The 16,658-nt window shown below is 41.3% G+C and overlaps 1 protein-coding gene across 1 annotated transcript in view; it reads right to left on the minus strand.

The window, feature by feature from the left end:
* Positions 1 to 16,658, minus strand: part of NME8 (NME/NM23 family member 8) — a 1,023,835-nt gene that overhangs the window by 498,543 nt on the left and 508,634 nt on the right. Inside the window, exon 9 of the mRNA XM_085606381.1 lies at positions 6,403 to 6,495. Within this exon, the coding sequence (XP_085462507.1) occupies positions 6,403 to 6,495 (93 nt within the window). The remainder of the gene's footprint in view (positions 1 to 6,402; positions 6,496 to 16,658) is intronic.

The following is a 16,658-nucleotide window of genomic DNA, read 5'->3' on the forward strand; positions in this document are numbered from 1 at the left end:
CCACATATCACATACGCCTCTTTATGAAAGTAGTAGTAGCTGATGCAACCTAGTCCTCTGGCCGCAATTGCTATAGAGACAAAACCTGATCTTCTGTCTTGCCCAATATGAGTTCACTGGGTAGCATGGCTTGGCGCAGGCCGAAAATGGCAGTGCGTTCGTTAGGCTCTGTGTGAGGACACACAAGGAGGCTTCAGAGGAGTGGCATGTGCTTTCTTTTTGCTTCTTTCTCCCTTGGAGTTGTTCGGGCAGTTTTGAGGATGCTGCTCCTGTCTTCACTTTTGCCCGGGAGCATGTAGCTGGTGTCCTGCTGGGAACATATCTTTCTCCCTCAGGCTGCTACTGATATATGGCATGCTGAGGAGATGCGCTGAAGCTCGACGGCAGCATCTCCTCAGCTGTTTGTGAATATTAATGACACAGCTGGGGCATGGCTTGGAGAATTAACCCTTGTAGCAGGGACATATTTGTGGCTGGTATTATCTTCTTTTTCTTCTATTTTGCGAACTGATGTTTACATTTCCTTGAATTCTCCTCTCTTCTGCCTGCCATTTTTTATGGAGATTTTGAACACTTTGGGCATGCTTTTCTCCTTGGCAAGTATTTGACTGTTTCTCTTTACTTGCTTGTTCATACCAGGGCTTCTAACGACATGTTTTAAAGTGTTTTTTCTTTACTTTAAGCCCTTGTTGAGGAGGAACTTTCAAGTGCTGGTCGAATTTGTGTATCCACCTTTTTTTTTCTTTATATCAAGGCACTTTCTCACAGCCTTTCATAATGCACTTTTGTGTATGCGCAGGTCACAACATAGGAAGGGTTTGAGCAAAACTTCTACTGGCAAGTTCCTTACACTTGTTCCTGCGCTTCGCATATATTATAAAATGGAGGGTGTCTCGACTCACAAGAATTCCGGCGTACCTCCTTCCTCGGTCATTCATGCTGCGGTTGTTCTACTTGCTGCCAGCAAAACACCACCTAAAAGACTCAAAAAGGATCCACCGTCACCCTCTAAATCTCCTCCTAATGTTTCTATATGTTTGCTATTAGATGAGATAAGAGCGTTGCACCCATTCATTGGGGAAACAAATGCTAGACTTAAAAATCTCTTGGATAACTGAAATCTTATGGAGGAGCGAGTTTCTACCATGGAACGTCAAATTTGTGATTTCAAGGACACTCTACCGAAGGTTATCTCTCTTTAAGAGCAAGTAACTAGCTTACGCAGACAGGCTGAAGATTTGGAAAATCGTAACAGAAGGAACAACCTACACATTTATGGATTGGCTGAGGGCACAGAGGGGCCTAACCCTATATCTTTTTTCAAGACTTTCCTGCCACAGATTTTAAAGCTTCCTGAAGGCTTATCTCTTAACATCTAGTGAGCTCACAGACTTGGGCAGTCTCCTAAAGTTCTGACCACAACTAGGAAACCTTGGGGAGTCATCTTGTACTTTCTAGGGTATACTGATCTAATGCAGGTCATTTCTGCTGCCAGACAAAATAAATGCATATCCTGGTCTGGACATGATTTATTTTTTTCTCAGGGCTATGCCAGGAATACTGGAGATCATTGAAAAGAGGTCCTAAGTATGCAACCTCAGTTCCACTCCCTAGGAGCCTGATATGATATTTTTCATCCATGTTTTTTCAAGGTCACATACAAAATTAAAACTATCGCTTAAGAGGATCCATCTCGTTTGAAGGAATTTCTTGCCAGCTAGAAACCATGAACTATGGATGTTATAGCATCATCTTCTTTGTTCAAATGATCCTATGTTGTTTTGAAATTTTCTTGCCTCTTCAGGTTTCTTGTGCATTGACATTTCGTTTGATATATGCAGATTTGTCAGACAGATGTGTTCCTACTATTAATCTATGTTTTTAGGTTTTGATGTAGGGTTAGAAACGTTCTTGGTTAATTTTGCTTTATATTATACATAATTTTTTGTTCCTTACAGGAGTGATCCCGTCTTGTTTTTTTTTTTGTTCCTGCCTCCTGTCCTCTGTTTCAATGCCCCTCGTGTGCCTTTTCTTCCTCTGGGGTCTTGACGTTCTGTCTTGTTCCGGGGTCCCCCCCATCCCCATCAACGGTTTTTGTAGGTATGTTTATCTATCCTCTTATGCCCTTCTTAATTCATTCTTTCTTCTCTCTATACTTCAGTTTCTTTCTTCTATCTCCTTTAACTCACTTGCTCTTTATCTAATTTCTTTCACATTCTATATTTCTCATATGAGGTTGTATCTTTGCTTTCTCGCATTTATTGTATTTCTTCTTTTTAATCATTTATGTAATGACTCAATTTTTTCAAGGAATTTTTCTGACTGTATTTATTGCATTGCTTTACTTAGATGTGCTTGACTGTAGTTTCTTGGAATGTCAGGGGGTTGAAATTCCCTTTTAAGCATCAGCAGGTTTTATCACATTTATCAAACCTTAATGCTCACATTGCTTTCTTACAAGAATCCCACCTTAAAGTAGAGGATTGTATGAAAATACGTAGGGGTTGGGTGGAGGAAGTGTTTTTATCGCCGGGTAATGATAAAATAAATTGTGTCATTATCCTGTGTCACAAATCATTACAGATTTAATTGCTTTCACAAGAATCTGATTCAGAGGGTAGATGGTTGTTTCTCGCCTTATCTATCAACAAAATTACTATTGTTTTGTTTAATGTGTATGGTCCTACTGCTCCTGATTGTCAATTTTGGTTCACACTTGCCCAGAATTAAATGCAACATTCAAATGAGAACTTAATTTTAGCAGGGAACTGGAAACATGCTACAGTGTCAATTCAATTAGATCTTAGGCCTAAGCAAGACTCTCCCAAACGATGGAGATTCAATAATTCTTTGCTGATGGACAATAAGTTCACTTCCTCCTTTTTTCATGAATATTTCCATTTGAAGATTTTTGATTTTATTTCCTTTTGTACCATTTGGGATGCGTTTAAAGCTTCAGTGCACAACTTTATTTTAAATGATGTCTCAAAGAAAAGGAAAGCATCCCAGGCTCATTCCAAAACATTAATTCAGAACATCAAACATCTTGAACATATTCATTACACTTCATGTAAACAACAGTCCTTGCACCAACTTATTACAGCGAAACCATTCTTTAACAATCTATCCACTAAGTCCGCATCATCTTATCTTCTTAAACCTAGTGCCAAATTTTATGGGGGCCAGAAGAAATCTGACAATTTGCTAACAAATTATCTTAAAATTAAACAAAACAGGCTACTTATCGAATCTATAATAATGGTCATACTTACTCCATTGAGTCAGATATCTTCGATCAATTTTGTTCCTATTTTGGTAAAGACATTATACAATATTATTCCTCTACTCTAAAACCAGATTTTCCCGAAATAGCTTTTTCCTCTCTGGAACAGGAATTGATGCTTTCAGAACTGCATCTTGTTATGCTTTCCCTTCAAAAAGATAAAGCTCCTGGACATGATGGTTTTACTGCAGAGTTCTATACTCATTTTTCTCACATTCTTTTACCCAAATTACTTACTTTAATTCAATCTTTCTCTGACTCTTCTATATCTGGTACTTTTCTTGAAGCCCTTATTCGTCCTATCCTGAAAGATAGCAAGGATTTGCACTACTGCAATAACTACAGACCCATTTCTTTGGTTAATTTAGATTATAAAGGTTTCGTCAAGGCACTTGCCAACAGATTACAATCTCTTTTTCCCAATCTTTTAGGGAAGGAGCAGTCGGGGTTTGTCTCAGGTAGATATGTTTCAGGCAATAATCATTTGTTCTTTGACGTTCTGTCTAAATCTGCTGATCTCCATGAACCCTTGGCAGCTTTCACTTTAGATGCTGAAAACGCTTTTGAGTGGGTTAATTGCTCTTTTTTCTATTTCACGTTCTCCGCTGGTTTGGTTTTGGGCCTAAAATTATTAATCTTATTTCCCTTTTGTATTCTTCACAAGCTGCCATTTCTGCTAATGGCCTCACTTCTGCTTTCTATCCTTTCAGTAGGGGAGTTACGCAGGGATGTCCTTTATCTCCATTTCTTTTTAATAGGGTACTTGAACCTTTTTTGTCCAGAATCAGACAAAATCCTCAAATCAATGTTTTCTCCTGTCACACTCAACATAACAAATTAGCTGCATGTGCAGATGATGTTTTGTTATATATGCCATGCCTCAACAAAGTTTTTTTACCTTCTACTTCATATCATACATTTAAGCTCTTTCAAAATATAATATCTCAATCATACACTTTTGTTCGGTCGGCTGTCCCCCCATTCCATTGTCTTCCATTAATTTAACCAAACTTTTACAAGCAAATCCAAAAGCCTGTTCTATCTATCCATTTCTCCAACATACCATACGCGATCATCCACAATAGAACTTGCTTGGGAATATGGCCTCCAAGTTCACCTGCCTCTTCGTACATGAAAACAGATTTGACTCGAAATTGGAAAATCCTCTTGTGCAGGTAACACTACACAACATTTTTTTTGTCTGGAATAGACTTTTTACAATGCCTGTTCTTCTCTATAAGATCCATTCGGAAACTCCAGACGCATGCTGGACATGCTCTACACAACAAACTGACCTTAAACATTTGCTCTTTACTTGCCCTTATGTTTCATTTTTCCTCACACCAAGTTTGGAATCAAATTATTCTTATATTTTGCTCTAATATTCCTTACTCTATCCTAAATGTTTTTTTAGGAAGTATCTCTACTGTGTGGGCTAATGTTTCACCTAATGTTCAAATAATAGCCAGTTGCTTTCCAACAAATGACTAAACAATGGAAAGACTTTACATAGTTATCCCAAAGAGCAGGGTGGTACGCAGTCTGTTACAATCATAGATTAGATACTGCCTATATTCATCCTATGTCTCTTGTTTTTAATCGCCAAGCACTCTAGGCACCAATTACTCAGTTTTTAGATGATTGCGCCAAAACAAATTCTACAGTCTCACCTGCAACTCAAGAAGTACTTAAACCCCTCTGATTTCATTTTTAGTTTAATTGGTTTTCTTATCTAATTATTATTGTTTTGATACTTATTTTCATGCTTTTTTGATGCAAACAGCCAGACATTTATGTATTGCTATTTCGTATATATTTAAGTCCTCCCTTTTTCTTCCTCCACCTTATTTCAATATTTATTGATATTGCTTAATTCTTCTCCACTTTCCAATGTTGTATTCATATGTATTTTAATGAATATATTTCCTTTCTGTTTTCAATAAACTTCTCTTTTTAACTTGAAATCGGAGTTCACTCAAGACAAGCAGCCGAAAGGTTAGTAAATAATTTGAAATTATCATACACACTCTTATAAATAAAAATATAATCACAAAGGAGCTTGTTATAAACAATAATATTTATTGACTGGAAATTTGAATTAAAATTCAACAATATATGTCTACTCCAGAATCACTTATTAAGTACCTAAATGGCTTAATTATGATCTTATTACCCCACGTCAAAAGGCATTTGTGCACTACCTCACACTGATGTAGGTTTTGTTTCAATAAAGTTCAAAACTAAAAAATATGAACTCATTTATATTTTTAATAAAGAAGTTTACCAACTGTAGATTCAGCCAGAGTAGGATAAGTAAGCATTGAACTCTGCTGCTCCTGGTGTATTTCACAAAGAGTTTCCCCAGTCTTTTTTTAATTTCTTGTCCAAAGATTTTCAAATTTTGCTCTGGGAACAGCATATTTACAAGGTATAATTGCATTGCATTCCGAACATTATAGTGTAAGGGGACATTGCAATAGTCCACATATTAAATCACATCATAAACAAATTAGAACAATCAAGGATCCAGGTTATTGAGCAACATGAATACTGTCAAATACAGGGGAAACAGGTTGCGTAGCATAGCAACTGGTCGATACTAAAATCACATATTCATGTGCTGATCTTTTGCCCACATTTGCCATAATCACTATTACATTACTCGTTGAGGAGTGTCTTCCAATGCTTCATTTAAGCGATGACCTAGTGTTTTCAAGCTTTACTGCTTTATTGTGTTCAATGACAGGATGTTTTCCCATTGCTTTTTTAGACTGTTTCTTTGCCCACCAAAGATTCACTGGAGATTTAAAAAATTGAGCAATGTACCAAAAAGGTCTTTAGACAGCAGAAAGTGTCTTCTCTTGAGTAATCCAATGATAGTGTTTGCAGGTTTAAGGGCAATCAACGGCCAGTGAGGTCAGTTATAAGCCCTAAGATCATGGTCCAATGGGTTTGGATATTAGGGCAGGAGGTTCAACATTCTTAACAAATACGCAAGTTATTGGAAAAGTTTATTAAAGTCATTACCTGAAGCCTCTGATTTAGGAAAGTTAGTTAATGCATTCCATATAAAGCTTTGTATTTCATTGCAATTCATGTTATCAATAAACACCACTTACCTGTTCTGCAATAAGACTATAGAAATCTCTAATAATCTCCTCCGTCAATGTGTGCTCTTTTTCTGCCAAAATGAAATAAACTGCTTCTTGTACCTTCCGTAATAACGTTGAGAGTCGGCATGCAAAAAATAACATAACATGAGAATGTATTTAGTTAATCTGTTGATTTTACTTATGTCTGAGATAAATTCCACAGGCTACAGCATCCATGACCATAGATACACAAAGGGAGGAGGGCTCTCTGTCATCCATAAATCCTCCTGGTCCTCCACTCGGGGCAAGCCAGTAACACTTAAGTCCATGGAGCTGCTGACATGCCATTTCCAATTCTCTGCAACTTTGACAGCCACCTCTCATCCATTTATAGATCACACAGGCAGAACAAAGACGACATTGATGGATTACCAGATCTCCTTATCACCTCATCCATCCAACATGCCCACACCACCTTCTTGGCTCACTTCAACTTCCCAGACAGCAAAAACTCAAAAAAGCACAAGAGACACTCTATTCAACATCAACACACTCAGGGCCCGATTCACAGAACTAACTTAAGACAAAATCCTAAACTTACTACCATTTTGGTATTCACAGAAGGCACTTACTCATTTTGGTATTCAGAGAAGGCACTTACTCATTTCGGTATTCACAGAAGTTAGGAGTCCTAACTTTAGGACTCCTAAATGCCTTCTGTGAATACCGAAAGTCTTAAAATTAGGATTTTTCTCAGTTTAGTAGTAGTATAGTTAGGACTCCTAACTTTAGGACTCCTAAATGCCTTCTGTGAATACCGAAAGTCTTAAAATTAGGATTTTTCTCAATTTAGTAGTCCTAAATTTAGGACTCCTAACTTTAGGACTCCTAAATGCCTTCTGTGAATACCGAAAGTCTTAAAATTAGGATTTTTCTCAGTTTAGTAGTAGTATAGTTAGGACTCCTAACTTTAGGACTCCTAAATGCCTTCTGTGAATACCGAAAGTCTTCAAATTAGGATTTTTCTCAATTTAGTAGTCCTAAGTTTAGGACTCCTAACTTTAGGACTCCTAAATGCCTTCTGTGAATACCGAAAGTCTTAAAATTAGGATTTTTCTCAGTTTAGTAGTAGTATAGTTAGGACTCCTAACTTTAGGACTCCTAAATGCCTTCTGTGAATACCGAAAGTCTTAAAATTAGGATTTTTCTCAATTTAGTAGTCCTAAATTTAGATTTAGGACTACTAAATTGAGAAAAATCCTAATTTTAAGACTTTCGATATTCACAGAAGGCATTTAGGAGTCCTAAAGTTAGGAGTCCTAACTATACTACTACTAAACTGAGAAAAATCCTAATTTTAAGACTTTCGGTATTCACAGAAGGCATTTAGGAGTCCTAAAGTTAGGACTCCTAACTTCTGTGAATACCGAAATGAGTAAGTGCCTTCTGTGAATACCAAAATGAGTAAGTGCCTTCTGTGAATACCAAAATGGTAGTAAGTTTAGGATTTTGTCTTAAGTTAGTTCTGTGAATCGGGCCCTCAATGTCGGACAGCATATACCACTACCAATACATTTCAATGGCTCCATCCTTAACCTTATCTTCTCACCCTCAACAACAACCCACCCCTGACCTGGACTGACCACTTTGCCACCCCACTCCCCTGCTCAGCACCTTACCAACAAATCAAGGTCAACACAAAATAGAAGCACTACCCTTACAATCCTTCAAGGACTTCTCTATAGACAAGCTAATACATTAACTCATCTCTTACCCTACCAACCTCATGTCTGATGCCAGCCTCCTTATAAATACATCAACACTTTTTGAAAACTATGTGACAAATCACTCCGCAAAATTGAGCTAGCATATCTCAACCACTGTCTAAATTTCTACCAACTTGCCAGACACCTTGGTCGGCCTCCCATGCGGCCACATATAACCCTCTCATCAAGAAGACCAGATGCGGGGGACGGCCATTCTCACACATGGCAGCCAAAGCCTGGACATACCTCCCTCAACACCTCATAACCGCCCACTCCTTCATGGACTTCTGAAAGAAGCTCAAGACCTGGCTCTTCCAGAAAAAAAAGCATGATTCCATCCGTTCACCTGTCTTGCGTCTTTGCCCTACTCAGCACCTAGATACCCTTGTGGGTGATTAACCACACTTTACAAATCCACACATAACATAACATGCAGACCCCAAATGAGACACACAAGTGTAAGCCCAAGCCTTCAAAACCCTAGTACTCTAAAGAGCTTGCTGACATTACATGATCCATATGCAGACAGGAAAGGAAAAAGAACAAACCCAGAACTCCAGAACTTCATATGACCTCATGATAATGAAGTCACAACATGCAAACAGCTTATCACATTTTCTAAAGCAAAGTAGTATACAAACACCATCAATGAAACCACTAACAGAAACAGATTTTTTAAAGACGACCAAGCACTGCATCAGTTCCCTGCCAGACACCCCTATTCCTCACTCCAAAGAAAAGTGAAATGCATCAACCCCTTCTTCAGAGAAAAATACAGGAACTCATGGAGCGCAATGACAACACCAGGCCTGCTTCACCTTTTATGCCCACATCTTCACATAGAATCCCACATTGATCAGCCATCAAAGTCCTATCTTTAGCAAATCTCACTAACATACGGAATTCTCTTAAAGCCACTGAGGAGGATGTCTCCTTGTCCTTCAACAAAACTCTCTCGGGGGACAGTCTCTCACTCATATTCACTGTTGCCAATACCTCCCTCATACAAGGCATCTTCCCAGCAGCTCTCAAGACAGATCAGATTCTCCCAATTCTAAATAAGACTACACAAGATGAAGGCAACCTTTTCAACTACCACCACATCACTCACCTTCCATTTATTGGCAAGATCATTGAAAAAGGAGGGGTTGTTCAACTTTAAGATCACATCAATGACAGCCTGATCTTGCACAACTACCATCCTTGCTTTAGATTACACTGCAGCACAGAGCTTACTTACTTACCGTTCAGACACTATGTCCTCCTGACCACAGATGAAGATGACCCTTGCCTCCTAATATTGTTGAGCCTCTCAACTGCATTCAACACAGTGGACCATCCCACCCTCATACGCACACTGAGCCTCAAATAGAATTCACCAGCAATGTCCTTCACTGGTTCTCCTCCTACCTTTCCAACTGAAACTCGTTGTTTTCATGGGCACCTCCAGGTTTCAAGAGATTTCTATCACTTGCACAGTCCCACAGGGTCCCATACTATCTTCTGTGCTCTTCAACCTCTACATCGAGCCTCTTGGTTGTCTCTAACCGATAATAGCATCAATATTCACCAATATGCCATAGATACACAACCTTAACTGAACACCTCCTCTGTTTCAGACATCCTATACCTCAAACACTACCTGCACATCATCAAGACCTGAATGGTCAGCGTGTACCTAAAGCTCAACCCAACAAACACAGAATTCCAGTTATTTGCCAAGAACAACAAACAAAAATTAATGCAAACGTAGCTCAAAGGCATGAACATTAACAGCTTGAACTCCAACATTCACTGACCACCAAGTCATTTTGATTCACCCTGGACACCAACCTCACCCTCAAGGAACTTGTTGCCAAAAAAACAAAAACAGCCTCTCACTAATGTTTTCTTCTAAAGAAACTTAAACCATTTCCTCCAGAAAGTGACTTCAGGACTGCTTTTCAAGCACTTACTCTTCTACATGGGTGGTGGCAACACCCAGCCCAATGACCTTCCAGACTTCACACAGGCACCCCTCAATGGCATCCTAAACACCGCAGCACATCTCATCCAAAGTCTGCTGAAATTTAATCACATCACTCCATCCTGATGGAACTCCAATAGCTCCCCTGACCAGCCCGCACCATTTTCAAAACCAGCTGCATCATTTGTAAAGTCATCACAACTAGCAACCTTGCTTATTTGCATCCAGTCACTGGTGGTTCTCAGCACACTTGTAGCAAGGCCACCATTGAACTGCAGACTAAGAAGTGTAAAAAAGAGAAAACACGGCACCAGGCATTTTCCATCTGTGCATGCAGAATCTGAAACAACATTCCGGTACCCTTCAGGATCGCCTCAACACTGCCCTGTTTTAGAGAAGAGTTGAAGACTCACCTCTTTAAAGAATACTACCTCACAATGCATTAACAGTCCACAACCCAGCTTACCTCTCCAATCACCTGTTCATTTTTTTGTTTGTCTTTGACCATGCCTTTTGGCTAGGTTCCTGCTTTGGAATTACCATATACATATATACATATGTACATACATAGATAAATAATTTGTTGAAGTTGTCTTTAAAAGAAGTCTAGTTCTAGTTACTATACCCACTGATTGGATGCACTGTAAATAAAATATATGTGCAGCCTATACTGAACATGAATACCATCACACATGGAAAGACCATACCAGTTCTGCTAATACATAGGATTTCCATTTACCAAATTTCAAATGAAAGACGGCTGGATGGTCATGACGGACATGGACAAAGGAGAGAACAGATTGGCCAGCGAGGTTTAAGGATTGATAAAGCTCGGAGCACATACACATTTTAGGGGCTATGTCTGTAAAACTTAACATTATATTTTTTTAAATAGCACTTGAAACCTGATTTCACAATTGAATAGTATTCAATTTACTGACATGGGCCGACTAAAATTACCTTTCCAGGATCAAACTTATGACTTGAATATCACAATTTGATCATCCCACTTCATTGAGCCATCTAAGGCCCAGATTAAAAGTAGGGAGAAAATCCACACCAGATAAATACTGATTCTGTTTTATTTTGCACAACCAACAGAATCAGTATTTGATATGTGCCAAAAGCACTTGTGTGCAGTACATATTAAACCTGCTAAATTGTGCTTGTGCAAGTGCATGCAATAAATATCATGTGGGTAGGGCCTGGCCCTTTCTGCAGGGTCATCCCCATACCTTTTGCCTTTGCCCTCCATTTTTTGCTGAACTTTGTTTCTGTTGGCCTTAGGACTATGTGTACTTTACCATTGCTAACCAATTCTGTGCTTGTGCTCTCTCTCTAAAACATGTCGGATGGACTGAAACACAATTGGCATATTTAACTTACTTGTAAGTTCCTAGTAAAGTGGCGCTAACTGTGCCCAGGGCCTGTAATCAAATGCTACCACTGGGTCTGCAGCACTGAATGTGCCATCCACATAAGCAGTACTTTAAACATGTCTCAAGCCTGCCATTACAGTCTGAGTGCGCAATGTTAAAATGCCATTTCCACTTGGCAAGGTAAACCTATTGCCAGGCCCAAATCTTCCTTTTTAAAACACATTTCACCCCTAGGGTAGGCCCTTGGCAGCCTCAGGGGCAGGGTGCAATGTATTTAAAAAGTAGGACATGTACTTTTAAGTTTTACATGTTGTAGTAGTGGAAAACTTTCATTTTTCATTTCTGTAAGGCGTACCTCTCCTGTTGGAATTACCTTATTGCATCTTGTATGATTTCCAAATGGGAACAGGTAACCAGTTCATGTCTGGTGTCTCTAGAAACACAATTTAAAACCCTAACTTATGGTGAAGTCGGATTTTAAATTACAATTCTGAATATGCCACTTTTAGAAAGTGGGCATTTTTCTGCCTTAGCCATTTGGAGTCTCTGGGCACATGACTGAGTGCAGCTTACAGTTGGGCTTTGTGTATTACTCCAAGACAACCACAAACAATGGGGAGCTAAGGTGTGACAGTATGAGCCATCACTGGCAGGATGGATGGGAGGAGCTAGGCCCAGCCCCACTTACACTTGAATAGGCTTTATCATGCATTCACATGAACGGCTGCATAACCCCTGTAGTTAGTCTAGAGCCAGAGCCATGCAGGCAGGGCATCTGTGCACTTAAAAGGCAAGCCTCTAGAAACTTCTGCCCACTTCAAAGACTCAACCGTGTATAAATACTAGACCTCAGACACCAACTCTTTAGTACACTTCTCGACCTGTGGACACTAGGAAGAAGGACTGCTGTGCTGCTTAAAGGACTGGTACTCTGCTAGATTGGTGCTCTGAAGGGACTGCTGCCCTTCTGTGCCGTCCTGGTACCCTCTTTTTTTTGATGGAATCTCTTTCATTACATTTTAAATAAGTGTAAGAGGTTGACATATCAGGACAAGATACGGTGCTATTCAGACAGGAACACAGTTCCTGTTGGCATAATTATAATGCTACAGAGTGTGTGGTACACAACATTGCTATATGTGACAGTCAAACAGACATTTGGTAATATATGGAGAATAGAGTGTACATGCGCAGCACATTGCCTTCTCAGCTGACTGTCTGTGTGGGGCCAACTGTAGGGTTCAGGACGTGTAACGTTGACAAAGGTAGAAATGCTTTAGAAAATCAACAGCAAAGGCGGAAAGTGAACTCATTAAACCAGCCTAAACTAAGCCTCCCAGCCCTCCCCATCCCAACCCATCACCCACATTTGTCAACAATATGACACCATAAATCTTATGGTGCGGGGGGAGTATGTAAGTACCAATCAATGCCCTGTGTGGCCGGTGCAAATAAAGTTGTCAGGCCTCCACACCTTTCTCGCCCTCTCCTGTGGTGGCATCGAGGGGATCTGAATCAGGGTGCTTTTTGTTTTGAAAGTCAAGTAGTATGGTGGACCAATTGGTAGCTATGGGGAATTTATGCAGCCCTAAGTTGTCCTTTCTGTGCAACACATCGCTCTGCATTTGTGCCCCCAGAGGCAGAGATTCAGGTGATCTCCAGCGCCTCTTGATTAGGCATTTAGCTGTCAGCATGCCCAACATGAGGTGACCTTCTGCCCCTTGTCCCTATGGAAGAGACCCAAGATACAGACCTCCCATGTGTACATCACTGTGTACCCTGTGCAGGCAGACAAGTGGGCTATGACACCTCACCAGTAAGTAATGAGGAATGGACAAGCTCACCACATATGTAGGAGGTCACCATTGGGCAGGTGAAATTTAGGCCAATCAGCATTGGTGCGGTGAAAGCATTAGTTAATTTAAGCAGAAGTGAGATAAGCCCTTTGGACAATGTAATGTTGAATGAGGAAGAAGGGAGCATCACAAGGGACTCGGACAGGGCTCTCTATAAGGACAAGCCAGATCCTCCTCCCAATGGTGCCACAAAGGTAAAAGTGGTGTTGTAGTGTGGTGGCGTAGTAAATCTGCAAACCAATGTGTGAGATGTCTGTCTGTCCCCATAACATGCAAGTATTGTATAGTAAGGTGATTTGAATGTTCCCGCAACGTGTCACCCCATTTGTCACCTAAAGCTGCAAGTAAGAAGTATTTGGCCCGGGGGTAGGCACTCCTCCATTAATGTGTCATAGAGCACAAGGGCATCATCTCGGTATAGATGCCCAAGGTGTGCTAGCCAGCCTCCAGCCAGGTGGAGAGCTTCGCAACCGTGGTGTTGCTGCAACCTCTAGTTGTGTCAATTAGTGATAACACCAGTGCATATAGAATCACAGATTAGGTGAGATACAGACTCTGATGGTAACAATATGCAACATTGAGAAGCAGTGGCTCTAGGGATTTCCCGCAAGTGCAGGTGGAAAAGAGTCGAAGGATCACTGGGAGAGTACAGGCTTGGCAGTGTCTGACAAATATAAACCTGGCAATCACCTGGACATCCATTGTCCAGGTCCAGGCAAGATAATATTGTTCCAGGTTTGCCACTGCAAGCCCGCCCTGGTCAGTAGGTAAATAGATTTTTGACAATGCCACCATGCAAGGCAAGCCACTCCAATTGAACTCTCTTATGGTGCCCTCCAAAGGAGCGAAAGAACGGGGACACGATGTATAGAGGCGATTTGGTGAAATAATAGAGTAACCGGGGTAGGACCATAATTTTGAGAAGGGCTATGCAGCCCAGTACAGATAGCAGGATCGTGCACCAGAAGGACATCTGGAATCTGAAGGCTATTGTAGCCCTCACAAGGTTACCATCAAGCAAGTCGGATGGCTGATGATACACCCTGACTCCCAAACATCGAAAATGTGTCAGGCTGCCACAGAATGGGAAATCCACTAAGGACAAGGACCTGGTCGGGGTATTCAGTGGTAAAGGGAAACAGGCAGGATTTGGCACAATTTACCCAGGCTCAAATCAGAAAAGGCCACAAAGCCATTGAGTGTGTGGGCTATAGTGTCACGAACCGAGCGTTTGTCCCAAATGCACAGGGGACTGTTTTCGGCAAAGAGGGAAATCGCTTAGGTGGCATCTCCCAGTGGGATGCCTAGTCCTCACCTTGGGTACAGATAGCCGTGGCATGTGGTTCAATGGCTAAGAATAAAAGTAATGGGGAAAGTGGGTAGCCTTAGCAGGTGCCCCTGCATATTGGAATTGAGTCCGATATATAGGAGCCTGTTCTGACTCAAGCAATTGGTTGTGGAGAAAGCGACTCCTGATACCGTATCGAGGTAGGTTGGCAAAACAAAAGGTTCATTCCAGGGAATCAAAGCTTTCTCAAGATCCAGTACCAGGCACTCGGAGTGTGGCCATCAATGCATAGAATGTTTAAAGACACAAAAGAAGTACTGCACATTTAAAGAGGTATTGCGAGTCCGAATAAACCTCTTCTGGTTGGGATGGACTAATGACGGGACTAACGGATCCAGCCGGTCCGCTGGAACCTTGGCTAGTATTTTGGAATTGGTATTAAGTAGAGCCAAGGGCCGGTAGGAGCCCAGTGTGGTGGAATCTCAGTCTGGTGTGGGTAAGAAGATTAGCAAGGACTCACGCAGGGACTCGGTAAGGCAGCAAGTAGATAGGGCCTTTCTGTAGAGGGCATGCAGTTAAGGGGCCAGCAAAGAAGCATATGCTTTGTAATACTCAGCTGGTAGGCCGTCTGGCCCCAGGGGCTTGCTAGGATCCTAATGACCTCTTGGACGTTAGTGGGAGCAATGGGTTCGTCAAGTTCCGCCCGTTGTTCAGGCGTGATGTGAGGGCAGTTGGATCATGGAGAATAATGTCTCAATGCTATTCTGGCCAGGGTCCATGAGCGACTGGTAGAGCGAGGTAGTGTGACGTTTCAATTCCATGTGTATGTCGTGTTGGGTATAGAGGAGGCATCCCGTAGAGGAGCGTAATGAAAGAATAGGGTGCCTAGGTTGATTCTGACGTATCAGCCATGCCAAATGCCGGCCCGTGTGATCTGACAATTCATGGGTGCAGGATGAATGTGCTGGATAGTTAAGACATCGTAATTGTTTCAGCAGTGAGGTATGTTCGTGGCACGTTTCTGCCAACAGGTAGGCGTGAGCTGGGTCATGTACCGACCAGGTCTCATGATGCAGAAGTGTGCACTCAATGGGAGAAATGTTGCCATCAAGCTGTTTGTAAATATTACATTTGAAACCCGGAAAATGCCCTCTGGTAGTTGCCTTAGAGGCATCTCATTCTAACAATCAGAGGCAGAGTTGCTGATCTGTGTTGAGGCATATATGGCACCCAGCAAGAGGTGGCAATTGTCTAAGTGGCCCTGTATGAACACAGATCAGCCTTCAGCATCCACCACAACTTCATCAGCCACAAATGGAGTCCCCAGCTTTACCCAGAGCAATACTCCCCTGGCACAGGAGGCATAATCAGTGGCAAATACTATGCCCCGCCACCGCTTTTGAGGTCTGCGGGGCCAACTAGTGTTAAATACATCTCTTGTAATAGTGCTTTGTGAGTGGATTGATGCTTATAATAGGAGTACATGGCATAACAGCACAAAGGCGTGTGCATGTCCCGGACATTCCAGGTTATGATGTTAATGTGGCTCATGTGGGAAATGTGACATCACCCCACAGGGGGTTAGCCCATTCAGGACAGGGAGGTCTTGTGACGTGCCGCTTTAACGGTGGGTGAGAGCGATCAAGAGGGCTGGGCATTCCTGGGCAACCAATCATCACTGGGGAAGGAAAAAGGAATTCAACCAGAAACATTATATCAGAGCAGAGGAACAACAAGTATCCACCCAAAGTGACAAACTGTCATACATAGTTTAGTAACCAGCCCTACAAGCTGTGTGAAAAAAACATGGGGGGAGGCGTGAAAGCCAAATATGCACTACCCCACATGTGAAAAATGTATAGATACAGAGTAAAGTAATGAGCTACTATTTGGCAGTACTTCACAATAGGGCATAGACTAATGGCAAATCATGTTGGAGAGGTTCTCATAGGGACTGGGCCCCAACAGCTGCAATAGAAGAAAGATGAACACATGCATGAATAAAATAATGCAAAAATGGAACAGCCG

The sequence above is a fragment of the Triturus cristatus genome, chromosome 5_2 (genome assembly GCF_964204655.1).
Source record: "Triturus cristatus chromosome 5_2, aTriCri1.1, whole genome shotgun sequence".
NCBI classification, from domain to species: domain Eukaryota; kingdom Metazoa; phylum Chordata; class Amphibia; order Caudata; family Salamandridae; genus Triturus; species Triturus cristatus.